The sequence below is a fragment of the Acartia tonsa genome, chromosome 1 (genome assembly GCF_053477335.1).
Source record: "Acartia tonsa isolate MP-2025a chromosome 1, ASM5347733v1, whole genome shotgun sequence".
Lineage (NCBI taxonomy): Eukaryota > Metazoa > Arthropoda > Copepoda > Calanoida > Acartiidae > Acartia > Acartia tonsa.
The window spans coordinates 57,504,016-57,519,965 of record NC_137260.1 but is presented as its reverse complement, the minus strand read 5'-3'; the positions used below and the strand labels follow the sequence as shown (position 1 = coordinate 57,519,965).

Below are 15,950 nucleotides of genomic sequence, written 5' to 3'. Positions count from 1 at the left end.
TTTAAAATGTCAACAAGTTCCTTGTAAAAATTACAACATGGCAGAAAACATAGAGAATAAAGACCCGTTACGGTTAACCCCAATACCTGAAAATGGTGCAGTGAAAACGTATGAACGAAAGAAAAATGTTGCCGCTAGTGGAATTAAAGAGACTACATTAGAAATAAGTTATGATATTTTGGATGAAGTGGATATTCCTCAACAAGAAGATGAATACAGCTCAGGTACCTTTATAAATTGTATTTCAACTATTGTTGGGCCGAATACCGGATATCCGGCTGATTTCTAATGCCGGAAAACCGGTATCCGACTGGATATCTGGCTAACGCCGGATATCCGGCTTGGTAACCAAATATCCGGCTTTAAAAATCAGTCGGATATCCGGTATCCGGATAGTTTCAATATCCGGTATCCGTTCGGATATTAAAAATGGCCGGATATCCGGCCCAACCCTAATTTCAACATTTACAAGGACAACTATGTTCAATGTTCATAAATAGTAAAAAAAAAAAAATAGTAATTAAATTGAAATAAACGGTGTAACTATAACAAAAGTTATATCTTTATCCTATCTATACAAATTATAGCCTTTCTCAATTTTACGAAAGTAAATTATATTTTTCAATCGTTTTGGTGTCTTGTAGTAGAATGTCTGTTTGTTTTTACCTCATGAAAGGTTACCTGTTCTTTTAGCTGTTTTTCAACGATGTTTTACTTTTAAATAGGTAGGTAATTGAGTTTCTATGGGAATGGATGTCTTTTTAAGTTTAAAATATTTTTTTTTTAGATGAAAGCAGTTATTATACTAGTGACATGGATACTGATCCCACTGATTCAAGTGATGATGAAAATGATTCTGATGCCGCAGCTCCTGAACGCAGAGATACCAAAAGTCAACAAGAAAATATCCATATCGATGAAAATTGTATATTACCCAATGTTGTAAATGAAACAGTTACCGCAGATGATATAGCTATTGCCAATGTAGAGAGTGAACAGAAAAATAATGACAATCTTTCCAAAGATAATGGCAATGAAAACAATGTAGATGAACAGGCTATAGAAGAAGTACTTTTTGAAGATAATATTGATGTCACAGGAATGGACACTTTGAATAATTGTAGTTATATTGTTTAAATTCTAATATTTCTTGCCATTACTTTACTGAGGCTTATAGTTTGTTGGCAGCTATCGCCTTCCTATAATCTAGGACAGAGCAATTTGTTCATGTAACATAACACTCTTCACTTACACTTAGTGTACTAGGTTATCTAACACCTTACAGACAACCAATCCTTTGATTGAATGGCTTTCTTTGTTTGGATTTCCTTAGTATGCATGGAATCTACTTAGCTATGCCTGTTTATAAGTAGAGGCCTACCTACCCCCCCCCCCCCCCCCTCTAATTATTGATGTCACTTGCTAGACATAGCATTCATTAAAAGTATTAAAATATAAGGTAAAAGGAAGACATACAATTGGTTTTCTTCTTGTGCCATATTACTTTTCCTTTATATATATATATATGTGTGTGTGTGGGCATAATATTACAGAGGTGGATTCTTAATAAACTTGGATCTACTGCAGTTCACGGTAAAATATTGCTGGTAACGCAATTTTCCAAAAATCTATTAATTTTAAAGGCTGCTAGCTGCCAAACGGCTGAACGTACAGATCATACCCGCACACAATTTTAAGCGGCATAAGGGGGCCTACAAATAATCTGAAATAGCCAAGATCCAATAATGCATGCACAGGGAAAGCTTCACTGAAGAAAAAACGCGTAAATATGTCTTTTTCGCGCATTTCTCTGCACTGCGAGATAATTATGCATTATTGATTTATGGCTATTCCAGATTATTTGTAGGCCTTCTTATGCCGCTTAAAACAGTGTGTGTATATTCTGCACAAGATTATTTTTTCTCTTGCTGCAAAAAAAATTTTTCTTAGTTTTTTTCCAGCAAGGAAGGGGAAAAACTGGAAAAATATTTTTAGAACTCTTTATTTTATTCATATTATCCCCATCCCACATATTCTTTAATTTTTTTTCACCTAGGAGGGGAGAAAAATGGAAAAATTCATACCAATAACGAAATTAATTCGGAAAAAATCACCAAACCTATACGTGTTTTTCAGCTGTCGTTGGGGGGCAACACATCGTAAAATTGACGACCTCTCCATTTGCCCCCCAATTTCCAAATATTATTTGAGATTTATTTTGCTTGTTGGTTATACCTTATTCCTGGGAAAAAATGTTCTCAGTTCTCATAATTTTTACATTCACCCCCCCCCCCCCAACAATTTTTTTATTTTCAGCAGGGTTAAATTTGCACAATATACACCCCTGTAATATTATTAAATCAACCTCCAGGTACCTACAATTCACTTCAGTTCAAAGTGTTCAATTTTACTAGAAATACGGCCAGGAAGTTTGCCTAAAAAGTTAATGCAAGAAATATTTGACGATTATGAAGAAAATGACAGGAAATATTTACTTCTTTATTTCAACGGCTTCAGCTTAGCTTATACAGAATTAATTCGGGGGAAAAATCGCGAAACATATACAGGATTTTAGCTGTCATTTGGGGGGGGGGGGAGTTTCACTTGGTAAAATGACATCTTTATCTGCCCCCCAATTATTATTTTAGATTTATTTCGCTTGTTGGTTATACCTTATTCCTGCAACGCCTTAAGCTTAGTATTACTCTCAAATGTTATTTTATGGATTATGAATTTTACAGAACTGTTTAATTGTTTATGGAAAATAAGCTATTTTTTTAGAATAAGAAGTAAATTGAATATCTTATTAGTTTTGGAAGAAAATCTGCGGTTTCCTCTCTTCTAGAAGATTGGGATGAAGACAGCGAGAACGATGACGATTTTGATGACGAAGCAAATAGGTAAAAGAGGAATGCAGACTCGAAACAAGAATCGCAACATCTATAAAAGCAAGCCCAAAATGGTGGGACAAACGAACAGTAACACTTGTAGAGTGCCATAACTGAATAAGCAGAATATTAAAGCATAAGTCTAAACAAAATTGTAAGTAAATTTGTTGCAAAAAAAAAGTAAAATAAATCAGCATGTTTTAAAAAGACTATGGACTTTTTTTTAATCAGCCCAAACGACCCCATTCCACTAACTTTTTTTTTCAATTCTCCCACGGTTAACACTAACACGAGAGTATAGTTTACAGTTTTCTATAAAGTAAGTAAATTAATACGTAGAGGGATAGTTGGCTTTTACATTTTCAAAAAACTTTTGTTCTCATGTAAACTAATCTTGTGTTCAAAAGTAATTATCATTAACAGTTTACTTACATTGACTAAATCTATCTCAAAATTTCCTTTGTATTAACAGTTTATTGATATTTTTATCTACCATTATTGTCCAACTGTGCTACTTATTGACAAATTGTTCTTGTTATAAATATATTTGTATTACTTTCAGAGCTTATATTCCGTCTTGGCTTGAGGAAGAAGAACAAAACAAAGCTGCTAACCAACTTACGCATAACATAAATAACACCCTTCTTTGTGAACAAGAGGAAGGCGGTGCTAAGACCAAAGAAAAACATGACGACTATGAAAATAAAACCTCAACAGGTTTGATAACTTTCATATAGACAGGGATTAGATATAGATACCTATTGGATAATAGTATTTTGTCTATGTAACAGGATGTCTGTCTGTGTACTGAAGGATCTCGCTAACCACTAAACTGATTTGATTCTCTTTTACAGTGTAGCCTCTTATAGGCCCTGGGAAGGTTTTTTATAATCTATTTTGGGAGTGGGTATCACAACCCTCTGAAGAGAAAGCGCCCCTACCAAAGAATTACCCCTCCCCCAAGTATTTTACTTTTTCTTTCGAAAATTAAAATTGATTTTAGAGGCCTCTAGTTCGTGTGTGTTTTTGGGAGTAAGGAAGGGGACAATGGGCAATTAATTCAATTTAAGAGTTTTCAAAGAAAGGCCATGAAATCCAGATTAATCCAGAAAATTTGGATGAAATTGTAAAGGGTATGTTAATAAAATTTAGAAAACTATAAAATATGAAAAAAGTTCCAAGAAAAAAGCAATCATTTGAAAATTAGATTACCAGTATATCAGACTGACGTAAACATTCTGTAATTAAATACTAGAAAAAACTCCCTGGACCTCGTTTAACCCATTTTCCTAGATTTTAAATGACACTATACACAAGAATTAAATTTAGGTTGTTAGATTATGGTTCTTTGATTGCTTATTGCACAAACATCACAATAAAGTTTTTGGATCTACTGTAGTTCACGGTAAAATATTGCTGGTAACGAATATTGCCAAAAATCTATGAATTTTAAAGGCTGCTAGCTGCCAAACGGCTGAACGTACAGATCATACCCGCACACCATTTTAAGCGGTATATGAAGGCCTACAAATAATCTGGAATAGCCAAGATCCAATGATGCACAGGGAAAGCTTTACTGAAGAAAAAACGCGTAAAATAGGCCTTTTTGGCGCATTTCTCTGTACTGCGAGAAAATTATGCATTATTGATTTGTGACTATTCCAGATTATTTGTAGGCCTTCTTATGCCACTTAAAACAGTGAGTGGGCATTATCTGTACGTTCAGCCGTTTGGCAGCTAGCAGGCTTTAAAATTCATAGATTTTTGGCAATATTCGTTACCAGCAATATTTTACCGTGAACTGCAGTAGATCCAAGTTTTTATCTATGAAATAATATTTTTTGGAGAAATTTTTTTTAAACCAGCCATATCAAAACAAATTCTTCCGTCTGCAATATTCAAAACCAACACAACGAGTAGCGGCATTTCATGCGCTAGTACCCAAAATCAGTCAGAAACTGCTAAAGTCTTGCACATTCCCTTTAAGCCAGTACCCAAAGTCTGAGACTCCTAAAAATTGAATATTCGATCCATTGTCTCTTCCCTTACTCCCTGGTTTTGAACTTGGTCATAGAGTATGACGAAACACTTTTTTGTATGCTAGCACCAGGGCAAGCTCAAGGTACACGCTTTTCTGTATTATATGCCTCTACCCTTATTTAAATTGTCATGGGTCAGATAACAACAGAAGAAACTATTTTCAACGACTGATTTAATGATTTAACTTTTTAGATAAGAGTAATCTGACCTGCAAGCTGTGTTATCAAACATTTGACTTTAAATCTCATCTAAAGAAACACAAACGAGAACACTTAAGAAATTACTCATGTGACAAATGTGATAAATCTTTTCATTCAAATCAACAACTTAAAGTACACAAACTATCGCATATCCGTAGACCATATAGCTGTGATATTTGCAAGATTAGGTTTAGCTCAACATTAGACTTGGACAAACACAAGCTTCTTCACCTCAGCAGTAATACATTTTCGTGTGATGTTTGCCACAAAGTATATTCACTCATTGAATCTCTGGAATCACACAAAAGAAAACATTGGAAGTTCTCTTGTAATACCTGCAGAAAAAGATTTCCAACAGATGAACAATTGGAAAATCACAAAAACAAAAAAGTATGCGACCAATATGTTTCTTGTGACGTATGCAGCAAGAAAGTTGGCAACAAATATGATCTGATCAAACACAAACGCAAGCATACTGGTGAACGTCCATATTCTTGTGATATTTGCACTAAGAGATTTATTTCTAAGAGTGCTGTGAGTATTCATAAGAAGTTAAAACATGAAGATGCCAGAGGTTTAATTTGATTCTAAATTTTAATAATGTCTTTTCTTAGTAAAGCTACTCTACATGTTTTTTTTTGTACATATATGTCTTGTTAACGCTATGTTTCATAATTGTTATTTATATGATAAAACTTTTTCTGTTGCATATGCCTTTTCTTACATTGCCAAATGATAACTATTGGTCAACATTCATCCATATGATAATGTAAAGTTTCAAGATGAAAGCTAAAATTCATAATTTTTTTAATCGAATGGAGTAAATATTAAGGAATATGATGCTCTTGTGGAAAAACTGGGATCTACTGCAGTTCACAGTAAAATATTGCTGGTAAGCAATACTTCCAAAAATCTATGAATTTTAAAGGCTGCTAGCTGCCAAACGGCAGAGGGAAAGCTTCACTGAAGTAAAAACTCGTAAAATAGGTCTTTTTCGCGCATTTCTAGGCACTGCGAGATAATTATTATTATTGATTTATGACTATTCCAGATTATTTGTAGGCCTTCTTATGCCGCTTAAAACAGTGTGCGGGCATGATCTGTACGTTTAGCCGTTTGGCAGCTAGCAGCCTTTAAATTTTTAGATTTTTGGAAATATTGCTTACCAGCAATATTTTACCGTAAACTGCAGTAGATCCAAAAACTGCAAGCTTAACCTTATTTTCCTAGGAAATAATATTTATATGCCTTTTTAAAAATCCATACAGTTTTCACTTCTTCCACCAATTCTACAAATTTCTTGTCATTTCTTTCATTTTATTTCTTTCTTGTTATTTGTATGACCCTTTTGGGACATCTAAAACGATGGTCTCTAAAACCTAATCAATCGTATTTCTGAACGTTTGTCCGTCCGTCTATGCGATCTAGCGCTCAAAGAATGATTCTTTCAGTTTTTGAATCTTCTAACTAAGCCTAATCAATCTAGGACTCTGCGGACAACTTGTCTCCCATCCGTTCGTATGTCCTTCCGTCCAGTTTCACACTGCGATAGAAAGAGCAAATAGTCCATAAATCAAACAAAAAAAGAAGCAAATTAAATAATATCCAGATATACGTTATCCCTGCGAGATATGTGGACGTACCTTCAAGGAAGAAAATAATCTGATGCTGCACAAAAAAGTTCACTCACAAAACCCTTTTACCTGTGATGTGTGCAAGCTGACGTTTCCAACCAATAATGACTTGAATAGCCACAAAGAGGAAAATCCTAGTGATACTCATGTATTTTGTGACTTGTGTCACAAGATCTTAGTCAATACTGACAGCTTAAACAGACACAGCCGTCTGCACACCGGCGACAAGCCATATCAGTGCAATGTATGTAACAAAACATTTCATTCAAACAGTGCTATGATGAGCCACGCTCGTTCACACAACAAGGAAATTGTTTATCCTTGTGACGTGTGCCAAAAGCCTTTCAAACACAAAGTATCTTTGAATAGGCATAAAAAGGTAAATCATCTTAATGAGAAACATTTTTACACAAATAACTTAGAAAACCCTTTGTCGTTTAAATGCTCGTTGTGTAGCAAAGCCTATGATACTTTAAATTCATTAACTCGACATCAACGACTTAACCACAACATAAAACGGCCTAAACCTCCGGCCCCCGGTTTAAAGAAATGCGAGATTTGTGAAAAAATTATGAATACCAATAATCATAGCAGACATCGAGCTAGGTGTGAAGCTCGAGCAAATAGTACAAAAGAATTTAAGTCTCAGCGAAGTGAATGTCGGCTGTGCGGCCTAGAACTAGCAGCAAAAAATCGCGCCAGACATGAAAGTAAATGCGCGGAAGTTAATAAGAAACAAAAGCCTGAAGCCAGAAAACCGCGAAATGATACATTGTTTATATGTGATTATTGTCATAAATCCTACTCTAACATGAGTTCTATGAACAGACATATTAGAAGTATACATGGCGAGGTTGATAAGGTAGAACAAGTATATGTAAACGATGTAAAAGAAGAAGCCATGGACGATAGTGATAATGACACCGACACCGACAATGACAGTTGATTAAATTCATGAATGTACCTACTCTGGATAATCCTTATAATGAAATAATAGGATGTCTGTTTGTTTGTATGTGTGTATGTTGTTCGCTAACCGCTGAACCGATCGGGTTCTCCTAAACAGGGTAGCTTCTCATAGGTCCCGGGTTGGTTTATAACTATTTTGGGGGAGGGTACAACCACCCTCCCAAGAGAATTCACAAAAAATTTATTTTTAAAAAAATATTCTCACTTTTACGTAGAGACTTGAACGCAACATGGAGATTTATTTTATTCATTTATTAGGTCTTGATGTTATTGACATTGTTACATAAATAATTTTAAAATTTAAATAAATATTTTTTCATATTATCTAGGTATTCCTTTATATTATATCCAATAAGTAGTCATTTTAAGATGATAAAGTTGGACGAGTCTTTTTTTTTTGTAAAGGAATGGCTAGGAAAAAAAGCATAAAGTACAAGAAATTATATTTTTCATAAATACGGTGGCGACAGACTTTCTCCACCCTAGCCCACCTTATCCTTACTTAGTAGTTAGTTAATTGACTCTTTAAACCATGCATCGTATTATCACTAAATTTCAACCTTATTTTTATAAAAGTTTTCTAAGGCGTCTTATTTTATGTGTTAACTTTGACAACTGTGCAAATACATTTTTAAAAGCGAAGCTTTTCTATAATTAGGGTAGGTTCGTACGTCCGCCCGTCCGTACGTTCGTCCGTCACAAACGGATAGCTTTTTTTGTTAATTCAACCAGGTTAGAATTGTCCTATCGATTCCAAACTTTGCATGATGATTCCTGTAGTAGTTAGGTACAATTTAGAAAGCGTAGCAACTCTATAATCATTACAAGAATGTCCGTACGTCTATTTTAAACATGTTGATTTTTTACTTTTTTAACAACAAATTTTTATGTGATCTAATCATCCGATTGGTCTGGTTTTTGATATGTTGATTCCTGGGACAACAAAGTATAATGTTATAAGCGAAGCAACTCTATAATCAAGTCCTAAAAATGTAAGTATGTCCATTAAGCTATAAAAATTGGAAAGAATTTTAATGAATATAATAGATCTGAAATCTGCATAAAATTTTAAGGAATTTTTATAAAATTCGTTTTTGTATAATTCTTTATATATAAGCGCAAATACAAATTAAGTTAAATAATTTTGACATCTGTGATTGGTGGATTGAAAACTATCTGCGCCCTGATTGGAGAAGCTTAAGTGACGTACATCATTCAACCAATTAGAGCGCAGGTAGTTTCCAATCCACCTATCCTATTGGTCAAAATTTATTAACCTAAATTGGATTTGCGCTTTTAAATAATGAATTATATAAAAAAACGAATTTTATAAAAAATCCTTAATATTTTATGCAGATTTCAAATCTATTATATTCATTAAAATTCTTTCCAATTTTTATAGCATAATGTTCATAAACATTAGCCTGTATCAAGCAGTTTTTAAACAAATTTACTCACAATTTTGCTTCGACTCTTATACATTTATATTCTGATTATTCAGTTCTGACACTATATAAGTGTTAATGTCCGTTTGTCCTACCGTTTCAGTGCTTCGCTTTTATGGATGTTGTCATCCTTGTTTTTATTAAAAACAGCTAAGAAATAAAACAGAAAAAGGGAGTTTATTAAAGTAGAGATTTCTTAAATCAAAATGTATCGTAAAATCTCACAAACTGCTTAAACGTAAGTTTCCATTTACAGTAAAGCTTCTAAAAGGTTCAGGGAAAAGTTTATAGATATTTTGGGGGAGGTTACCTCCACCCCCCCCCCCCCCCCAAGATAAATCGTCTAAAACTATTACCCCCTACAATATTTTTATTGTTTATAATACTAGAATAAAAAGTTGAGAGCCTATCCCCCTTCCTCTTCTGAAGTGCTTTTAGATACCTCTGTCAGAAGAGTAAAATATTATACTAAATATTATTTTGTTCCATATTTAGTAAATGTAATAGAACAAACCTGATGTGTTTTATTAAGAGTACACAATTAAAGAAGATACTGTCGGACAGTTAACTATTCAGTCACACCCTGCCTTAACCAAATAAAGGATAAAAAAAATTTACCATAAAAACGGACAATGCAGCATTCAAATAGGACCTAGTGGTAAGTAGAATCCTTTGAGAATGAAATCCTAGCTGATCCTTCTTGGCAGATATTTCATTTTTAAGATTACAGGTGAAAAACACCAGAAATTTGAATGTTTAAGATATTGCTACTTGCAATTCAGAATAAAATGGCCATAATCTCTATGGTAAACAAAATTTACAATAGAAACGGACTCTGCAGCATTCAAATAGGACCTAGTGGTAAGTAGAATCCTTTGAAAATAAAATACTAGCTGCCTCTTCTTGGCAGATATTTCATTTTTAATATTTAAAGTGAGAAACACCAGAAATTTGAATGTTTAAGATATTGCTAATTGCAATTCAGAATAAAAGGTCATAGTTTATTTGCTGTTGAGGATTGATACTAATTGACAGGTATAATATTTGATTTTTATATAAAAATATAAAAATTTTATGATTTAAGGGAAAAAACACCAAAATCATTAAATATACAAAGTAATTCTACTTTAAGATATTTTTCACATATTTGTGTAAATTTGTCTCAATGAGTTTATTTTTTAATTATTATACAATATTGTCTATTAGAAATAAATGAATCAGTTGAGATTTGACTGGAATTTGGTAAACTGTCTTCATGTTATGTTATTTTTCTTTTAGTCTCAATGTGATGGAAGACCAATTGTTTTGGTATCAAAGCTTTCTTCAATTCTTCTTCAATGTGCTTGAGTCTTCTTCTAAGTTGTTGTAAGGTTTCCTGCAAGTGCTCATTCCCCATAAACAAATCAAAAACTTGCTGCCTTGGTGGATACCTAACGGTGCCAACGAAGCCAAGGTTGTAAGGATAGTGAGGGGATCTTGCATTAATGGTGATCTCTTTATGGTTAAAAATGCTGCAAACAGGGCCAAATGCAGCATGTTGGAAGCATTGATGACTACCTGCCCGTGGTGCTTCTGCCAGTGAGTTGATGAAGTCTGGGGCCAAGCTGAATAGATGCAATCATATCAGATGGGCCCAGATGGAAGCTCCAGTCTAAATGTCATCCCTTTAGATTGAAATATATTTTTCTAAAATACTATGTTCTTTATTTTAATACATTTACATGCCATATTGTAATCCTATATTAAAACCTAATCATATGTATGAGTTGACTAAAACTATTATTACAATTTCAGATTAGACAATGTCAAGCTAGATTACCAGCAGTATAACAAATATGGCCCATCCTGGAAGTATTGCAAATCATGAAGCCAATAGGAAAAAAGTATGTGTTACTTGTGGCATTAAGGTAAAATCTCCACGCTCATTGTCTAATAACATTAGAGCAAGTATTGAAAAGTTCTATCCATTTTTCAATATAAATGATTCACGTTTTCCTACCTCTATTTGTGTTACCTGTAGGCTAACTATTTCTAAAGTTGCCAAAGACAGTACACTCTCCTCTACACTTCCAGAAATGCCAAACTATCAAGACATGGTTCTTTTAAAAGACACAAGAAATAGTCCTAAAGATATAGCATTATGCTATTGTTTTATTTGTCTAAAAGGCAGATCTAAGGCTCATACTCCCCCTAAATCAGGTAGGGGTAAAACAAGGAAACTAGATCCAAAGATCTGTAAAGGACTATTTGCTGCTAGGGAGGATGCTCCTATAGCTCCTGAAACTTCCACTCAAACACCCATACCTGTCATCAAAACTTGTGGTGTTTGTCTGCAGTCTATTGGCAAGGGAGTTAGGCATGATTGTAAAGCTAACAGTGCTTCTGCAAATATCGTGAGAACTCTTGAAACACTACCTGATAAAGTATCTGAACAGGTAGCTTCTGCAATATTATGCAGTAAAGCTTCAATGGCATCAGGATCAGCACAGAATACTTCTCTCTCTTTGGTCTCAAAAGGCAAACCCACTAGAGTACTTATCAACCCATCAACTAGCTCTCAACCTGTGATATCACATGAAGACTTAGACAATCTTCAGGCAGGTGTGGGTAATTTGTCTAATACAAAGATGAGAGGTGTTGCAAACTGGTGCCGTACAACTTTTGGTCGAAAATGTGTTGAAGTTGGCTACAAAGAACATCTGACTGATAAATCTACACATCTTAAAGATCTCTATCAACTTCAGTATGAAAATCTTGAAGTTGATAGAAGTGGAACTTCAAAACAAAGACCAATTGTTTATGCTAATGCTAAGAATATAGTGGAAAGAGTTTGTGCTGAAAGAGATTATGAATCTACACCTAATGTGATCATAACTATAGATGGAGGAGGGGGATTCTTCAAAGTGTGTGCTTCTATTCTTCCACAAGATTACAACTGGGACAATGTTCCTGAAACTAATAGGTTTAGTGGTGAAAATCCCCAACCTACAACATCTACAAGGTCTTCATATGTGGAAGGTGGAACCATGAAACAAGGAAAATTATCAGGTGTCAAAAGGTTGATTACTTTAGCCCTTGTTCCAGATATAATGGAATCTAACAGAAACTTTAGACTAATATTTGATCTCATCAAGCTAAATGATATCAACTATAGGATTGTGTCTGATTACAAGGCAATGTTAATTACCTTAGGTCTTCAGACATCAAGAAGTTCATTTCCTTGTCCACACTGTTTGATTCCACTCAGAGATTTTGATGATTACTTCACAAAAGCTGATGAATATCAGCTGAGAACTTTTGGTATTTTACATCAAGATCACAAAAAGTTTACTGAGGAACTCAAGAGTAACTACAAGCTTGCTAAACATTGTCATAGCACAGTAAATGCAAGTCTTGTAGTTGAAGAACCATCTGTTACTGTTTTGGAAACTTACATTCTTCCAGAACTTCACTCAATTCTTGGGTTTGTAAATCATATTTTCTTTGATGGTCTCTGCCCACTCCTAACCAAGGAGAAAGGTTTAATCTGGCCAATGAAACTTCATCTCATACCCAAAGGTTATCATGGTTCAATTTTTGAAGGTAACCAATGCAGAGCTTTGATTGCTAAAGCTGAATTTCTAAGAGATCCAGAAATTCTTGGGGCAATACAATCAGAACCTGACAAAGCTGATGCCAAGGCTAAAGTTGATCTATACATAGATTGTATAAAAAGCTTTGACAAGGTGGTGAATGCTAGCTTCAGCTCCAGACCTGTTGACATCAGTAAAGTTGAGTGTCTAGTTGAAGATTTTAAACAAGCATACAAGCTCACTGGAATCTCAGTCACTCCTAAAGTTCATGGAGTATTTGATCATTTGGTGCCAACTCTTAAGCTTCCTTATATGCAAGGACTGGGACTTGGAGTTTGTACAGAACAGGCAGGTGAAAGCTTTCATTTTCACTTCAAAGAGTATTTTTGGAAGAAATGGAAAATTAGCTCCATGGACCATCCTGACTTTGGAAAACATCTCTTAGCTGCTGTAGTAGAATGTGCCTCTAAAGCAGTTTAATATGGTTAATTCAAGCACATAAAAATCACTTTGGATGCAAAATTGTTAACTTTATTCAATTTACACTTTTTTCAAAATTTAGAAACATATTAGATTCTTCAAAATTCTAAGTCATAAAAAAACAAAAAACAAAAATAAATTAAACATACCAGGTTAACTGAAGGTCACAAGTCCTAGTAAATGTGAGTGGTTTATTTAAAAAAAGCAAGTAGCAATATCTCAAATATTCAACTTAATGGTATTATACACCTTAAATCTTTAAAATGAAATATCTTTTAAGAAGGAGCAGCTAGGATTTTATTTTCAAAGGATTCTACATGGCACTAGGTCCTATTTGAATGCTGCAGAGTCCATTTCTATTGTAAATTTTGTTTACCATAGAGATTATGGCCATTTTATTCTGAATTGCAAGTAGCAATATCTTAAACATTCAAATTTCTGGTGTTTTTCACCTTAAATCTTAAAAATGAAATATCTGCCAAGAAGGATCAGCTAGGATTTCATTCTCAAAGGATTCTACTTACCACTAGGTCCTATTTGAATGCTGCATTGTCCGTTTTTATGGTAAATTTTTTTTATCCTTTATTTGGTTAAGGCAGGGTGTGCAGTAGCAACGCTACTTGTGGTCAATTTTGAAGCGACCTTTACAACCAATAGGTGCGAATGAACTGTTTTGCATGTACTTTAATGACCAAAAGTACACTGTAAACTTAATTTCTATCTTAGTAATTTTTTTTGATAAAATAATATTCTATGAAATAATACTACGTTTTGATAAATATCTTATGTCGTTAAATATGATACAAGAAAAAACGATTAAATGGATTCAAAAGGCGTTACTTTTTTCAATGCGTTAATGTATTGCTTTTCTTAAGTCACTGTTAATTTTGCGTATAATTGCGTACGGACTAATTACATAAAATAATTGGTTATTATCATATGCGCCAAGAAAGGTGTTCCTTCACCTCCACAACCGTACCACATCAAATCACCAGAATGGCATATAATTGCAACAGCACAAATTTACCACATCAAACATGTTCTACTCACATTATTAAACCTCTCATTTTATTTGCTATTATGTCGTTTTGCCAAGATTAAACACCTATGCGTAATTGGCTGCACACCATCAAGAAATCATGATATACGCATTCTTGTGCGTCAAGAAACTGGTTCTCCTCTCCCGTCTTTAACTTACTTAGGGGGCACTTCTTGCGTATATTTACGCTGCCTTGCGTCAGACTTCGCACGAGGAGAGGGGGGGGGGGGTGGTGTAAAGAGGCGTTGCCAGGGGGTAATATAGTTCAGTTAGATTTGGGAGTTAGACCATTATTGGTCTATACGCAATCTTATATTTATTCAAGAGGTGAGAAATATGTGATTTTAAGAAAAAGTTATTTTTAGAATTTATATATACCGTGTAAAATTGTGAATTTTCCAACTTATTACTGTGTACTTACTTACTTGATTAATATATGTTGTTTTTTAAAGGGAAGCTTTTCTAGATAATGTTGTTCTGAAATATTATATGCTAAAACCTTCTTGATTGAAACTTTTCTGAAAAGCACTTTATTAATGGTCTAGCGAAGCAGTTTACGATTTTTTTTTATTTATTCAAGCAAAGATTCCTTTACACATTGGAGTCCTATGCAGCAAAGAATATCTTTAATGGTAGGACTGATTTTTCTAGCCCGTTAGAGAAGTTTTTGGCTTTTAAAAACAATTCGCTAGTAAATAAAATCAAATAGTAGATAATAAAGTTGATTTTTAATATGAATGTACAATTGTAAATATGCTATGCATCGTTTGGTATGTACAAGCTATTTGAGATAACATTTGAATGAATATTCAGTTTTTTGATAATGAAACGAATTAATTTTAGAGATATTCATAAACACAACAACAAGGATGATTATGTTCTTATGTAGCACAAAAAAAAACTTTAATAAAAAATAAGTGTGAGTGGTTTGAATGATTTTATGTAAACTATTAAATGCTTGAAAAACTTTATTGAATGACGGAAAGTCGTACAGACAGACCTTACTTACAAAGAAGCCGCGCTACTTGAAATTAATATTAATCTAATGATTTTCATAAATATAAAGTTCTTTTTCTTTATGTTAAACGCACCCCTAAGCTACAATTACTAGCTAAAGGTGCCTTGATAATATCTTCTGATTATACCATTTGTAAAAATTGATTTGCATTATAGCTTAATGGCTAGCTATTGTTTATGATTTTAAATTGCTTTGTTAACAAGAATAACTGTAATATAGGCAAAGATGAAAGATTTTTTAATAGCCTTCATAAGAAGCGAGGCTTGTTGTTACAAAAAATTGCAAGGGGGGACACATTTCACAATTTTTTCTTAATTTAACCACGTGATTAATATGTTGCAGTTTTTGAAGTAGATAGATATCCGTCAATTTTCTTTGAGTACTACTAAATATATTACTATATATAAGTGTTTTAGTGTGAAATACAGAGATCTAACGGGATAATACAATGGCCGATAAATTAATGTAAATCCCCAATGTTAATTATTAAAATTACCCATTCTGTAGTTTACAATTTGTGGTTGAAACATTTGGTCACTCATTTTGATAAACCAACCTGACAAAATTCATTAAAAGTCCCCAAAGTTGTAAGGCGAACGAATCAGTAAACGTTATTATAAAACTTTAAGAATTAGCGTAATAAACAGCCCATTGTCCCCTTTCTC

General features: G+C 33.6%; 2 protein-coding genes across 2 annotated transcripts in view; both read left to right on the top strand.

Annotated features, from left to right (window-relative positions):
• The first annotated feature begins 2 nt into the window (after nt 1–2).
• LOC145324619 (uncharacterized) lies at nt 3–8,055 on the top strand. Its single transcript, XM_080167204.1, has 7 exons — nt 3–224; nt 788–1,099; nt 2,415–2,484; nt 2,811–2,900; nt 3,451–3,605; nt 5,121–5,702; nt 6,738–8,055. The coding sequence occupies exons 1-7, from the start codon at nt 38–40 to the stop codon at nt 7,706–7,708; spliced, it is 2,367 nt and encodes a 788-aa protein (XP_080023330.1). The 5' UTR covers nt 3–37; the 3' UTR covers nt 7,709–8,055.
• Nucleotides 8,056–14,493: 6,438 nt separating this feature from the next.
• The window catches only part of LOC145324630 (uncharacterized), a 62,264-nt gene continuing 60,807 nt past the window's right edge, over nt 14,494–15,950 (top strand). Inside the window, exon 1 of the mRNA XM_080167214.1 lies at nt 14,494–14,594. The gene's annotated coding sequence lies outside the window, so the exon portion shown is untranslated. The remainder of the gene's footprint in view (nt 14,595–15,950) is intronic.